Raw genomic sequence first — 12,039 nt, 5'->3', positions numbered from 1 at the left:
CATTCCTCCTCCTCCTCCTCCTCCTAATCATCTTTTCTCCTGTTTCTGGAACTGCCACCCGGAGGCAAGTTTTAATCCCACTCTTTGCTCCAGGGCTCAAGCAGGCAGTGCACCATGATCTCGTAGCAAACCACATTCGTACTCGCAATCTTTTATACGCTGATTCACGCTACCTAACTCAACATAACCTCACTGTGTTTCCTTCCTCTCTCTCTTTTCCTGTTCGTTCATTCCCTTACACGTGTTCAATTTTATGGGCTCACTGCCCCATGGTCAATGTTACATTTTTACCCTCTGTCATCCCGCTATTTCCATGGGCATCAATCATATACAAGCAAACAATCAAGAATTCGAGTTCACAGAACACCTTACCCCATGCTATCTTGAGAAAAAGGACATGGCTGGGTTCTGAGAGCGACAAATTTGATTGGTCATGATGACTTACAATCCCATAATATTTTGTCCAAGTACTTCAAAACGGAAGGGATTTGAAAGTGCCAAAAAAGGGGATTTGTGTTCTACAGTTGGGTCATTCCATGTCAAATCATCAAAGAATCTGCCGTCATCTCTCAGATTTTTGTAAAACTTTGGGAACCAATTGGGACCCATGAAAAACGGCAAGAACTCAAATATTTTTGCCAACAGCCTCTTAATTAGTGAGATACAGACGAACGAACTTTGGACTAATTAGCACGACGTCGCGAATTCAAATGGCCATATCTCTAAAAGTATAACACCTAGAGAGCTGGTTTTGGTGTCATTTTAAAGGTATTTTCATGCCCTATGAATTTGTTTGGGCAACATTTTCCTACCTCCAACCACAAAAAAGTTATCACAAAATATAAACTTCAATCATGAATCCCCAAAAAATGTATCCTTCAAATTTCCTCAAATTCATCCCAGAGGTACCTTATGATGTCAAGAAGCTTCCACATAAATTTTGTGATGGGCACTCCAATAGTTTCTGAGATATTAGCAATAATGTACATGTACGAATGGCATATAGGTTCGAAAATCAGCATTTGTAATGTATTATACAATCAATAAGTGAGTTCAAGTACACAGTGTTCACTAACCTGACTTCGGCTTTCAATTTCGTCTTCAATGCAGCAACAGCAGCACTTGTTTCTTCCCCTCAGGCCCAGTTGAAAATGAAAGTATATGATACTTCAAAGCAATTGATGGTCGTTCCCTGTGTTCCCTGTCATGGCTAGGTTAGAATGATTGTATAATACATTACAAATGCTGATTTTCGAACCTATATGCCATGCGTACATGTACATTATTGCTAATATCTCAGAAACTATTGGAGTGCCCATCACAAAATTTATGTGGAAGCTTCTTGACATCATAAGGTACCTCTGGGATGAATGTGAGGAAATTTGAAGGATACATTTTTTGGGGATTCACGATTGAAGTTTATATTTTGTGATAACTTTTTTGTGGTTGGAGGTAGGAAAATGTTGCCCAGACAAATTCATAAGGCATGAAAATACCATTAAAATGACACCAAAACCAGCTCTCTAGGTGTTATACTTTTAGAAATATGGCCATTTGAATTCGCGACGTCGTGCTAATTAGTCCAAAGTTCGTTAGTCTGTATCTCACTAATTAAGAGGCTGTTAGCAAAAATATTTGAGTTCTTGCCATTTTTCATGGGTCCCAATTGGTTCCCAAAGTTTTACAAAAATCTGAGAGATGACGGCAGATTCTTTGATTTGACATGGAATGACCCAGTGTTCAAGTATATAATTTAATTGAAATGAAATAAAGATTTTAAAGGTTGTAGAAAAAAAATTTTGGAAGTTTACCGCCATTGATGTAGCGTCTTTTACATTACCAATTTAACACGCGACATTAGTTCTTCATGACTGTTATTTGTGTCCTTTATAACATCCTTAAAAAAACAGTAAGTTTCCTGTTTGGAATGATTTTCAATTTTGTTTGACTGCCAGAGAGGAATACAGACTAAAAATTTATCTCGCTCTTCTCAACGCATGCACGATCAGGAAAATTCAGAGCCAAAGTACTTCAAAACTACACGTTAGTTTTCCGATTCATGGTCCAATTCAGTTCAAGGTATAACATTCAATTTAAAGTAAGTTGTTCCTCAATCATAAACTGACGTTTGCAGACAAAGTGAGCCAATTGCTTAACGCTGCTTTTTCCTTCGTATGTGCGGGGTAAAGACACCAATGACTGCTGTTTCGACTTACCTTTATTTTCAGACTTGACTTTAACCATTTTCTGCATGTCCTTCGGAGATGCTATAGGTGGAGCAGCAACATGTGTTGGTGGACCCTCTGGAGACACCAATACCTGCTGCACTGCTCTCCAAAATAAAACAGCCAAATACAATTAAAATTTATATTATTTTAGGGCACAAGTATTACATCATACACAGCTTTAGATTAACACCCAGACAGCATCAACTGTTGGGAGGAAAAGAAAGCGAGACTTTAAAATGTCGATCATTAATTTCACCACTGGAAGATGTGGTCTCCTGAACTTCAAGCCTTCACCATCAGTCATGACCTCCACTCAGCAGACTATATTACAAAGCTGCTGTCTGCTGCTCATCACCACCTTGTGATTATGTTTGAGTGAGCAAGCAGGCTTTGAATCTGTCGATACAAAACAATGTGTCTATGCCTGCACGGTGTTTATAATAACAGTGGTGTAAACAACATGGCCGCACCCATCGCACTGTTTTTGGGCGCTCTTTTGGTGTTTTTGATGGCTAAATCGCCCTCCGCCACCATGTATTTTGAATACTGCTTGCACGAGGACACCCAAAAATACAGGTGTACCACGGGGCATGAGGGAGCACAAGATTGGTGTCACCATCATGCATGATAAGTGCTATTCCCTCCTTTCTTCTCTCATCACACGTATTATAACCTGCTTGCTGGTTCCTTTATAAATCTGGTCCTTTTCACTTTCCCATAATTCCTAACTATTCCATGTTTGTAATCATATCTGTAGTCATAGGTCAGTTGTATTGCTTCGTACGTGGTATCCGTCACCACATGCTGAGGCTCCGTCGGTTCCGCGCATACTCTGTTTGATAGTGCTTGCAACTAGCGTGAGAGCACCATCTTGTTTTACCATAATCGGCAGAAAGATCCTGCAAGGTAGCATAATCATTGCTTCTGGGAACAATGATGCTAATGTGGTTGTTTGAACCTCCCGGTTCGGATTCGATCTATCAGATCTCCTGTGCCCATTCCAATTCCACCTCCACCCTGCTTCAGCTCCATCTCCACAATTTTTGCTATCAATTGCTATTATTCTCAATAAGGAAATCACATTTCATTTCATGCCCCATCTGATCATCATGAAGTAAGGCATGGAAAAATCTAACATAATTAAATGCAAATTTTAGGCCCGTTACTTTAGTGTCGCAGATAAGTTGGTGGCCCCTCTGTAGTCTATCCTTCCTTTTTGGTCTTGCGCCCTGTCATTCAACTTGTGTGCAGCTTGTTCACCCCCAATTTGTCCTTATCCCCCTCCCATTGATCTCATTCTCACTTATACTCTGCTGTTGGTGTTTCCCCCTTTCAATTTTGTCTCCTTCCATTCTGCTCTAGCTCTTCCATGAACCTCGATAATGTACACTTATTTTTAACAAAAGCTAAGACGAACAGGAAAGTGAATCGACATAACCAAAGTGCAGTATACAGCCAATGCTATGTCATGAAATAGAATGATATTATTGTTAGCATAAAAGGAACTTTGAACAACCAACCAGCAGTACTGCATTCAACTTAATGTCAACTCGATCACTATGTAACACAGCTGGTGTTTTGCACAAATCCAGTGGAAACCCCAATTAGAACAATAACCCTGCATATAACAATTAAAAGACAAACCTTGTGCTCTTCGAATTGGCTTTTTAAGAAGTGGAGAGTGCTTTACCCTCTATATAACCAATTATTCGAATGAATGCATTCAAATTTGCAGGTACAGTAGTTGAAATGGTTAGTCAAAATGGCAAAAATTAAAAACAAACACAGAACTCCCAGGGCCTGACCCGGATCCCTCTTATTGTTCAATGAATAGGCCGAGACAAGGAAGGGCTTACATCCATTTCTAATCTCGGCCTTGATCAGCTGCTCTTTCACCAATGAAATCTCTTGCTCGAGTTTCTTATTCTCCGCTCTCAGCTGCTTCTCCTTTTCCTCGCAGGCCTTGCTCACTGTGAAATGGTAAGAAGTGTGTGCACGTTAACATAAAGCATAGCGTAAGGAAGGTTCTTGAAGAGGAGGATAGATACCACGAGAGCAGCCAGGAGGGAAAGGGGGGGGTCATATTATTGCCTTTTTGTCTATGATTATTAATACCATAACCAGAGTAACTGCCCTACAGGCGATCTTGTTCCAAGCATGAAACACATTCTTCTGAAAGATACATTTATCTGGGCAGTGGATAGACAACAAACCGCTGCCTCGATCGTTCCCGCCTCCCCCCTCCCCAAAGGAAGAAAATGCCAAAACGGGCAAAAGAAAATAATTCGACGCTTCAATAAACCAAAGGAAACTTGCCCATGCACAACTTCAGGATGCCCTCGTCAATCCCTGAAAGTTTTCGCTTCATCGGTCAAATCCTCTCGGAGGAGGAGACGAAACACATATAAAACATACTACCCCTCCATTACATTTCGGTTGTTCAGAAATGTATGATTGAGCACCGACTTCAGTTTGTATCAGAAACTACTTGAACAAAAGGTGGTGAAACTTGCTCACTTGTTTTCTGTCTGAGATCTGCCAACTGCACCTTCAGACTACTGATCAGAGCATCAGCCTCCGCCGCCCTCTGTTGCAGTTGGACCAACGAGACGCTGTTCCGGGCCATCTTGATACTGCAGATCACACACAACAAAATGCAAGGGAATTCTCAGAAACCTCAACACATACCGCGTGTGATGCAACAACCGATTCCTTTCAAGATGTAATTACGGTGGTTCAGGTACTTGTTGTGAGTCGGGTTGTGTCAAACCAACGTGCACGTGCTTTCACTACCACTACTAGTTTACCATTCCTATTATGCTCACCCTGTGGGATTGCCATGGGGAATTATTTTGGACCGAGTCATGCATACAAAAACAGTCTTTCACGAACTGGCAGGCCAGTCCTGACATCTGTGTGTGTCTCTCTCTCTCTCTCTCCCCCCGTCTCTCTCTCTCTCCCTCCCCCCGTCTCTCTCTCTCTCTCTCTCCCCCCGTCTCTCTCTCTCTCTCTGTCTCCCCCCGTCTCTCTCTCTCTCTCTCTCTCCCCCGTCTCTCTCTCTCTCTCCCCCGTCTCTCTCTCTCTCTCTCCCCCCGTCTCTCTCTCTCTCTCTCTCTCTCTCCCCCCGTCTCTCTCTCTCTCTCTCTCTCTCTCTCTCTCTCTCTCCCCCCGTCTCTCTCTCTCTCTCTCTCTCTCCCAAACTCTTCAGAGCATTGGTGCCACCGAGGCTGCTTCCTGAGCAAGGATTATCCATATCCTGGGTGGTTTGACATTGCCTTGCCAGCAGTAGTGAGGCTAGGAATTTGGCCAGGGTGCCGACGATAACTCGCCTACTCTTCGTGAGGAAGACCATGGGATCTTCAACATCCACCAACCAATACCAGCAGACGGAATTCCCAATTGAACGTCCATCCGAGAGACGACACACACATTGATAAATGACCCTGCCTTTTAAACACCAGGATGGCAGTTTATAGCTGGGTCGGGATTCGAACCTAGGCTAGAGAGCTTCGAGGCCAACGTGCATACTGCCAGCCATCCTGCCAGCCCACGTTTGATTATAGGTGGCAGGAATTTGTAACTTGACCAGGGTGCCGGCGATAACTCGCCGACTACTCGTGAAATACACCGTGGGATCGTTAGACGTCCGACAAGGAATCAACGACCAGCGTCAGTGATGACAAGCGGCTCCTCTAGGTTCACGTCCATCCGAAGGATCGCCCTGCATGAAGGTCAATAAAGATGGTGCAACACAGCAGCGAAGGGCCAAATGTCCCCTTTTGTAAGCAGGACCCTGGTTCGACTTCACTTAAGTTTACAGCACTTGAAAGGAGGGACTTGGAAAATGACAAGTTGCTATTCCAGACATCGTCGTTACATCACATCATCACACGACACATGATCGGATTTCCGGCGTATGGACACGAAACCAATGGTCATTATGTACTCGTGGAAGATCTTCAGTTCGTTTCAGAAACTACGGCACTGGAGAAGGAACAAACTCACAGCGTGTGCCTCGGCCCACCGGAAGTGACGTAACCGGAAGTGCTTAGGAGTTTTATAGAACAAGTTTCCCCACTGAGCTCGATAACAGGAGGAACTGCCGGCTGATTCAAGTGCATTTGCTGATGAGGCCACGCCGCCGCCGCCATGTTTGGACTCACTACCGAGCGGAAGTTCAACAATAAATAACGTGGGGGGGGGGAATCAAACATTAGCAATTTTTATAGGGTTTTTTCATGTTGGGTGAAGTGCCAAGAGCAGGTTTTTATTTATTTAAAATAAACTCAGTTGTTTCTGAAATCGGGTTGTTCACCTGGTTGAGAGTAGCAAGATGGCGGCCGGTGACCTGTTGTTTTTTTCAGCAACCAGTGATCCAGTTATATTTACATCAGCGGTTTTACCTCACACTTCATAATTATATGAATATCAATGTCGTCACATGATCTCCACTTTACTTAGTGAATTTATTTTGCGACTATCCCATCGATGCGTATGTGCGTGTGCGTGTGCGTGTGCGTATGAGTGTGTATATGTATCTGTGTGTGTATCTGTGTATGTGTGTGTATCTGTGTGTGTGTATATGAGTGTGTATATTGTAACGGATTCGCGCCCGCCGGCGTGCTGACGGCCACGTAACTCGAATCGCAGCACGTCGCCCACCGGACGGACAATCCAGTCGCGACCCTCTCGGACTAACGCCGGGAACTAGTCACGGGTGGACCTTTCGGTCTCACCACGATCGTGCCAATCGGCCCCCGCGTGGGATAGGGTTGCTCGCCAAATTCGACCGACCTAAGTACCCACACGGAGGGTAGACCGGGCGATCGCACCTCGCCGCAGGTCGACTTCGGACACGGGCCACTTTAAGCGACCCGTTCCGTACTATCGGGATAACCGAGCGGTGTTATTCGTCGGCCTCGACGGTTCGATTAATTATCGGGCGTTTCAGCCCACGACCAACCCTTTACGTGAAGCAAGATGGAGATTCAATGAAAGAAAAGACGAAGCGAAGCGGGAAAACAGTTCAACATAATTCACATTTATTCGCGATGAACGGAAAGCACACATATACAATCACACCAAAAGCACATGTAAAAGGAGAAGAAACACAATATTACACAAAAAGCAAATATAAAAGAGAAACACAATGCAGAGCTATCCGACTACCAAGCACACGGCAACACTTATACAATTCTACTTCACAGACTGCGCCGACAACACACACACTCAAAGCAAAAGAAAAAGAACCACCCTCAAGGATGAGGCGGGCCTGGGGCCGAGACCGGGTCGGGCCTACCCGTCTGATGATGAGACGCGAAGTGGCGATGGTGCCTCAACTCCGCGGGCCTCGCGGACAGTGTCTGGTAGGGGGTGGGAAAGGGGCCCCCTGGTCGCACTATCTCAGCGCGGGGGGAAACAGGAGGGGGTTGTTGATGCTCGGGGGATGGAGGATATCACCCTGTCTCGGGTCCCGCGACGAGCGTCTCCACCTCGACCTCGGTCGCGCCGTCGGCCTCCCGCCTCCGCAGCTCCCGACACCGACGCGAGCACCTCCTCGTCCGCCTTCGCCGCCGCCCCCTCTCCACAGCTCCGTCTACTCGCCCTCTCCGTCTCCTCTCTTGGCTCGTCCCAACTCTTCACCCTTGACTTCTCCCCTCCGAACTCTGACTCTTCTTCCCAGCTCCACCGACAACTCGTTCCAACGCACCTCTTCCTTCCAGCTCCACCGACAGCTCGTTCCAACGCACCACTTCCTTCCAGCTCCACCGACAACTCGTTCCAACGCACCACTTCTCTGACTGATGAACGCAGCCGTTTATATAAGCCCCGTGGCTTCGCTCCTCCACCTTTGACCCTCTGCCTCCGACCTTTCACCTCTCTAACTGGCTCCCCATTGGACCGAGGAAAAGTGGGCGTGAATGCTTTTTGATCCATGAATTTGCATATAGCGACCTCACTCCAACGCCCTGGAGGCGGGGCCAAATCGCCCCACGCTCTCCGATAGGACGGAACAAAAGTGGGCGCGAGTCGTTTTTGATCCGTTTTTCTTCGGAAAGTCTGTGATGTTTTTGAACACGCTGCTCGGTGCGCGTCCTGCACGAGTCCAGTATCGGTGCCCACAAGTGGCGCGAGAATGGTGGTGATGCGACGGTTGCGAGGTGTGACGGTAAAGGTCGTGGCTGTGGTTGTGAAGCGGCGTTGTGGTTGGTGGTTGTTGTGTGATGGCTGTTGAGACGTGGTTGGTGGTGGTATAAATGGCGGCTGGTCCAAAATAAAGATAGAAAAAGAAAAACGGCTATCCTGAAGAGTCGCAGCCCGAGTGAATGACATGTATTCCCTCTAGACAACGGGTTTGGGCCTAACTACACATATACTTACGGAGATATCTCACCTCAGGGACCTCAATGGTGGTGTGCGAATTTCGTCAACCACAACACTACCCCCTCCCCTTTTTACAGACTCGTCTCGAGTCGTCAAATTTTCGTGTGCCATCATGTGTAGTTTTCCCCTAGTACGTTTTACCTACGGATCCCTGAGTGCGACATTCATGGTATTCGTGTCCCCAAAATAAATAACCTGAGGGCTGAGTAACTACCGAAACAAACCCACTCACACGGACGACTTAAATAAAATTGCCGGCGCTAAGACAGACATGCCGGGGGCGCACTCATATGTACAGTACATCTTAACCTTAACTTACAAATTTTGCACTAAACCATGGCCCAGGATCACTGAACTCTGCAAAAAGAAAGCAGTTAGCAGGGAGCCAGGCTGCCCGCATGCAGTCTCTGGCTCAAACAATGCAGGTGACAGGGAACGTGGCTGGCTGCTCACACGCAGTCCAAGGCCTTCCCTTTTGAACTGAACGCAGTGAACCACAACGGTGCATGGGCTGCACAAACGCAGTCTCCGTGCCAGCTCAAGTGGCACACGCAATGAACACAACGAATGGATGGATGAATGGTTTGAACTGAACGCAGTGAACCACAACGGTGCATGGGCTGCACAGACGCAGTCTCCGTGCCAGCTCAAGTGGCACACGCAATGAGCACAACGCATAGATGGATGAACACAGACACGGTGCACGGGCCGCCACTGCAGGCCCGTGTTGTAGCTGCCAACAGGGCAGTTCTTGCAGCTTGCAAACTGTTGCCTTGCGGATCCTGGCGCACATGGCAATGAACAGGGGGGGGGGGCAAAGCAAAAATTGAACGGGGCTGGTGAACAGGGGCAGTGGGCATGGCATGGCAAAGGCAGCAGGCAAACACAGCCTGCAGAACCAGGCCGTTGCAGGCAAACACAGCCGGCAGATGAACTGGCCGGCACAGGCCTTGAAGTACCACAGCTGCAGATGATCTGGCCGGCACAGGCCTTGCAGCAAAACAACAGCTGCCGATGAAGTTGGCCAGCCTTTGCCGTTCCGTGGAGGTTGGTGGAGGGAGTGCGGTGGTGCTGGCCACTTGGAAGGCGGGCTCGGACCTACCTACCTGTCTCCCTCCCACCTATCGCCTTTGCCTGTCATTGTCTATACCCACTCCCTTAATTTGTCAAACCCCAATTTAGCCACAACTTATTTTTTTATTTTTACTTCCCCACTATAAATCGTCTCCTAACCCCCTGTACTGTCCTTGTTCGGCTAACCTATCCTGTCACCGAGCCTACTCCCAACCCCTACGTTCCCTTCCCGGAGGGGAATAAGGGAGAGCTAACGTCCTGTGTCGAGGCCCAACGAAGCCTCAGAATGGCCTCCCCAGAGTTCGGCGATCTATAACACAAAGTGGGTCCAGCGGTCCACAACGAGAGCGAGGGGATGGATGGTGCGGAGGGGTACACTTCCTATCTACCCTAACCATTTAACTGTTAAACTATCCCGGGGCTTTCAACAAGCGCCTCTCGCTTAAACTATTGGTTCTAACAACCCAGATTCCCGTCGCCTGTGTTGGTGTCCTTACAATTTCGGGCCTCGCCCCCCAATTTTCTCTCCGTGCCCTCACACGGTCTCATGGCTGGGACACGTGGCTCCCTTTGGCAGGCACAACCCTCTGCCGATTCTCCGACGATGGCACCCCCGGGCACTACACTGCCTCCGAGCCTACCAGCTCCCTAACACTGGGGAGTGCCCCCCATGGCACCTCCCCTGAAACGCACACGTGGCAGGCTGGCTCCCCGGGCCCCTTTCCGAGGGTCACCCGTGCCCACAACACTGCCCACGCGGCTAATGGCGCCCCGGGCCCCCGCACCAAGCAGGCGCACCCGTGCCCACTACGCTATCCCGGCCCCCCATGGGCCCTTGGCCGACCACGGCCGACTAGCCTGGTGCCCGGGGTACCCACTCAGCGATACTCACTTTTCGCAGCCACGCTCCCAGCCCGTCAACAGGGCTCCTGCACCCCTCCAAACGGGTTTCGAGCCTACTTCCCCACCAACAACAAAACGACTTCCATTTTTCAATTTAACTAACCCCCTAACTCACTCTACACTGACGCCGGGGGTCCCTTGGGCGGGAGTCACTCCTCCCCCCAATCACTCATCGCACCATGCATTCCCCATTCGCTCCACTCACACAGACCCGCTGGCCTCACTCACTCAACAAGTACTCACCTCACAACTCACCAACTCTTCAACACACCCACCGCTGAACTCTGCCATCCTTCTAACTACCTCCCCTAACTAACTCGTGCTCCCACGTCGTCCCTTAAACTACAGCACGTTCCTTTTACCACTACGTAGCTAAGCTACGTCCCCACTACACATCCACAAGTCTGTCCATGTCCTCAAAATCAAAAAAATAATTTTATTTCCCAACCTAAAGCTCACTAAATCCCTCTAACTAATCCATTCCACGGGCCCCATGAGGACTTACCCCTGCCCCATGGAGCCGGTCTAGCTAAGCTAACCCTTCCCCCTAACTAGTTTCCATCCTGTGCCCAGGTAAGGGGGTCTTCCACCCCTTGCCCAGGAATCCTGTGCACCCGAAAGTGAGGCTTGTTTTTCTTTTTTTTTTCCATGCGCAGCACCAGCGCGGCAACTCGCGCACTTTGCACCTGCCCGTGACGTCATGCAGCTGCACGTGTTCCTCGTCCCTCCTTGGACGGTACCATCCGGCAGGGATACCCCTCCTGCCGGATTCCAACCCCACGTGCAGCCATGACGTCACCGTGCGCATAAAAAAAAACACAAGCCCCACGTCTCGAGGGGTTCCCCACGCGAACACATGTGCTTTGCCCGTTGGAGCTTAACACACGATCGCGTGGAGAACCCGTCCGGTCCAAATCCATAATCCTGCCTAAACTTTGTCCGTCCGCAGGATCGGCAAATTCACCGCGTGCGTTTCCGGACCGGGACTTCACTCTCGCAAGCGAGCACGTGGGGGCCTCGTGTGTTGCACAGCACGGACCGCGTGCTCACTGCTGGGTGAACCCGGCACGGTCCCCGAAACAACTACAGCCGCTACCCGGCTTTCTTTCTTCTGTCGCCGTCGTCGCCATTCGACACACGCACTCCCGCGTGTTACGACGCTCACACTCCACACCATTAAACTCACCCCGGGAGACGCGGCTGCATGTTCACACATGCCCACCGACATCTCCCTTACATACCGCTCTCTCACACACACGGTCTCCCTTGCATAAACTATACCACTCACACGTGGTGCTCCATTCATACTCCGTGCCTCACTCACACACGCGGGGGAACTCAACCGCGGTGCCTCATCCACACACCGTGCCTCACTCCCACACGCGGGGGCACTCAACCGCGGTGTCTCATCCACACACGGCGTACTGGGAAGCACGTACTCCGGCACAAT

The 12,039-nt window shown here is 48.8% G+C and overlaps 1 protein-coding gene across 4 annotated transcripts in view; it reads right to left on the bottom strand.

The window, feature by feature from the left end:
- Positions 1-6,396, bottom strand: part of AIMP1 (aminoacyl tRNA synthetase complex interacting multifunctional protein 1) — a 12,132-nt gene extending 5,736 nt beyond the window's left edge. Inside the window, exons 1-4 of one of the 4 annotated variants that reach the window (XM_085850654.1) lie at positions 6,234-6,396; positions 4,746-4,861; positions 4,085-4,198; positions 2,217-2,327 (exon numbers count right to left, since the gene is read on the bottom strand). In XM_085850654.1, coding sequence (XP_085706780.1) covers positions 2,217-2,327; positions 4,085-4,198; positions 4,746-4,861; positions 6,234-6,379 — 487 coding nt within the window. In that variant the 5' untranslated portion in view covers positions 6,380-6,396. Of the gene's footprint in view, positions 1-2,216; positions 2,328-4,084; positions 4,199-4,745; positions 4,862-5,557; positions 6,113-6,174 lie in introns of those variants that run through there. The other 3 variants (XM_085850656.1, XM_085850658.1, XM_085850657.1) reach the window with 3 other exon arrangements.
- Positions 6,397-12,039: the final 5,643 nt, after the last annotated feature.

This window comes from Eptatretus burgeri, chromosome 13 (genome assembly GCF_056783735.1).
Source record: "Eptatretus burgeri isolate ZD-2024b chromosome 13, Ebu_testis_v1, whole genome shotgun sequence".
Lineage (NCBI taxonomy): Eukaryota > Metazoa > Chordata > Myxini > Myxiniformes > Myxinidae > Eptatretus > Eptatretus burgeri.
The sequence above is the reverse complement of the archived record's forward strand: the minus strand, read 5'-3'. Positions and strand labels throughout refer to the sequence as shown.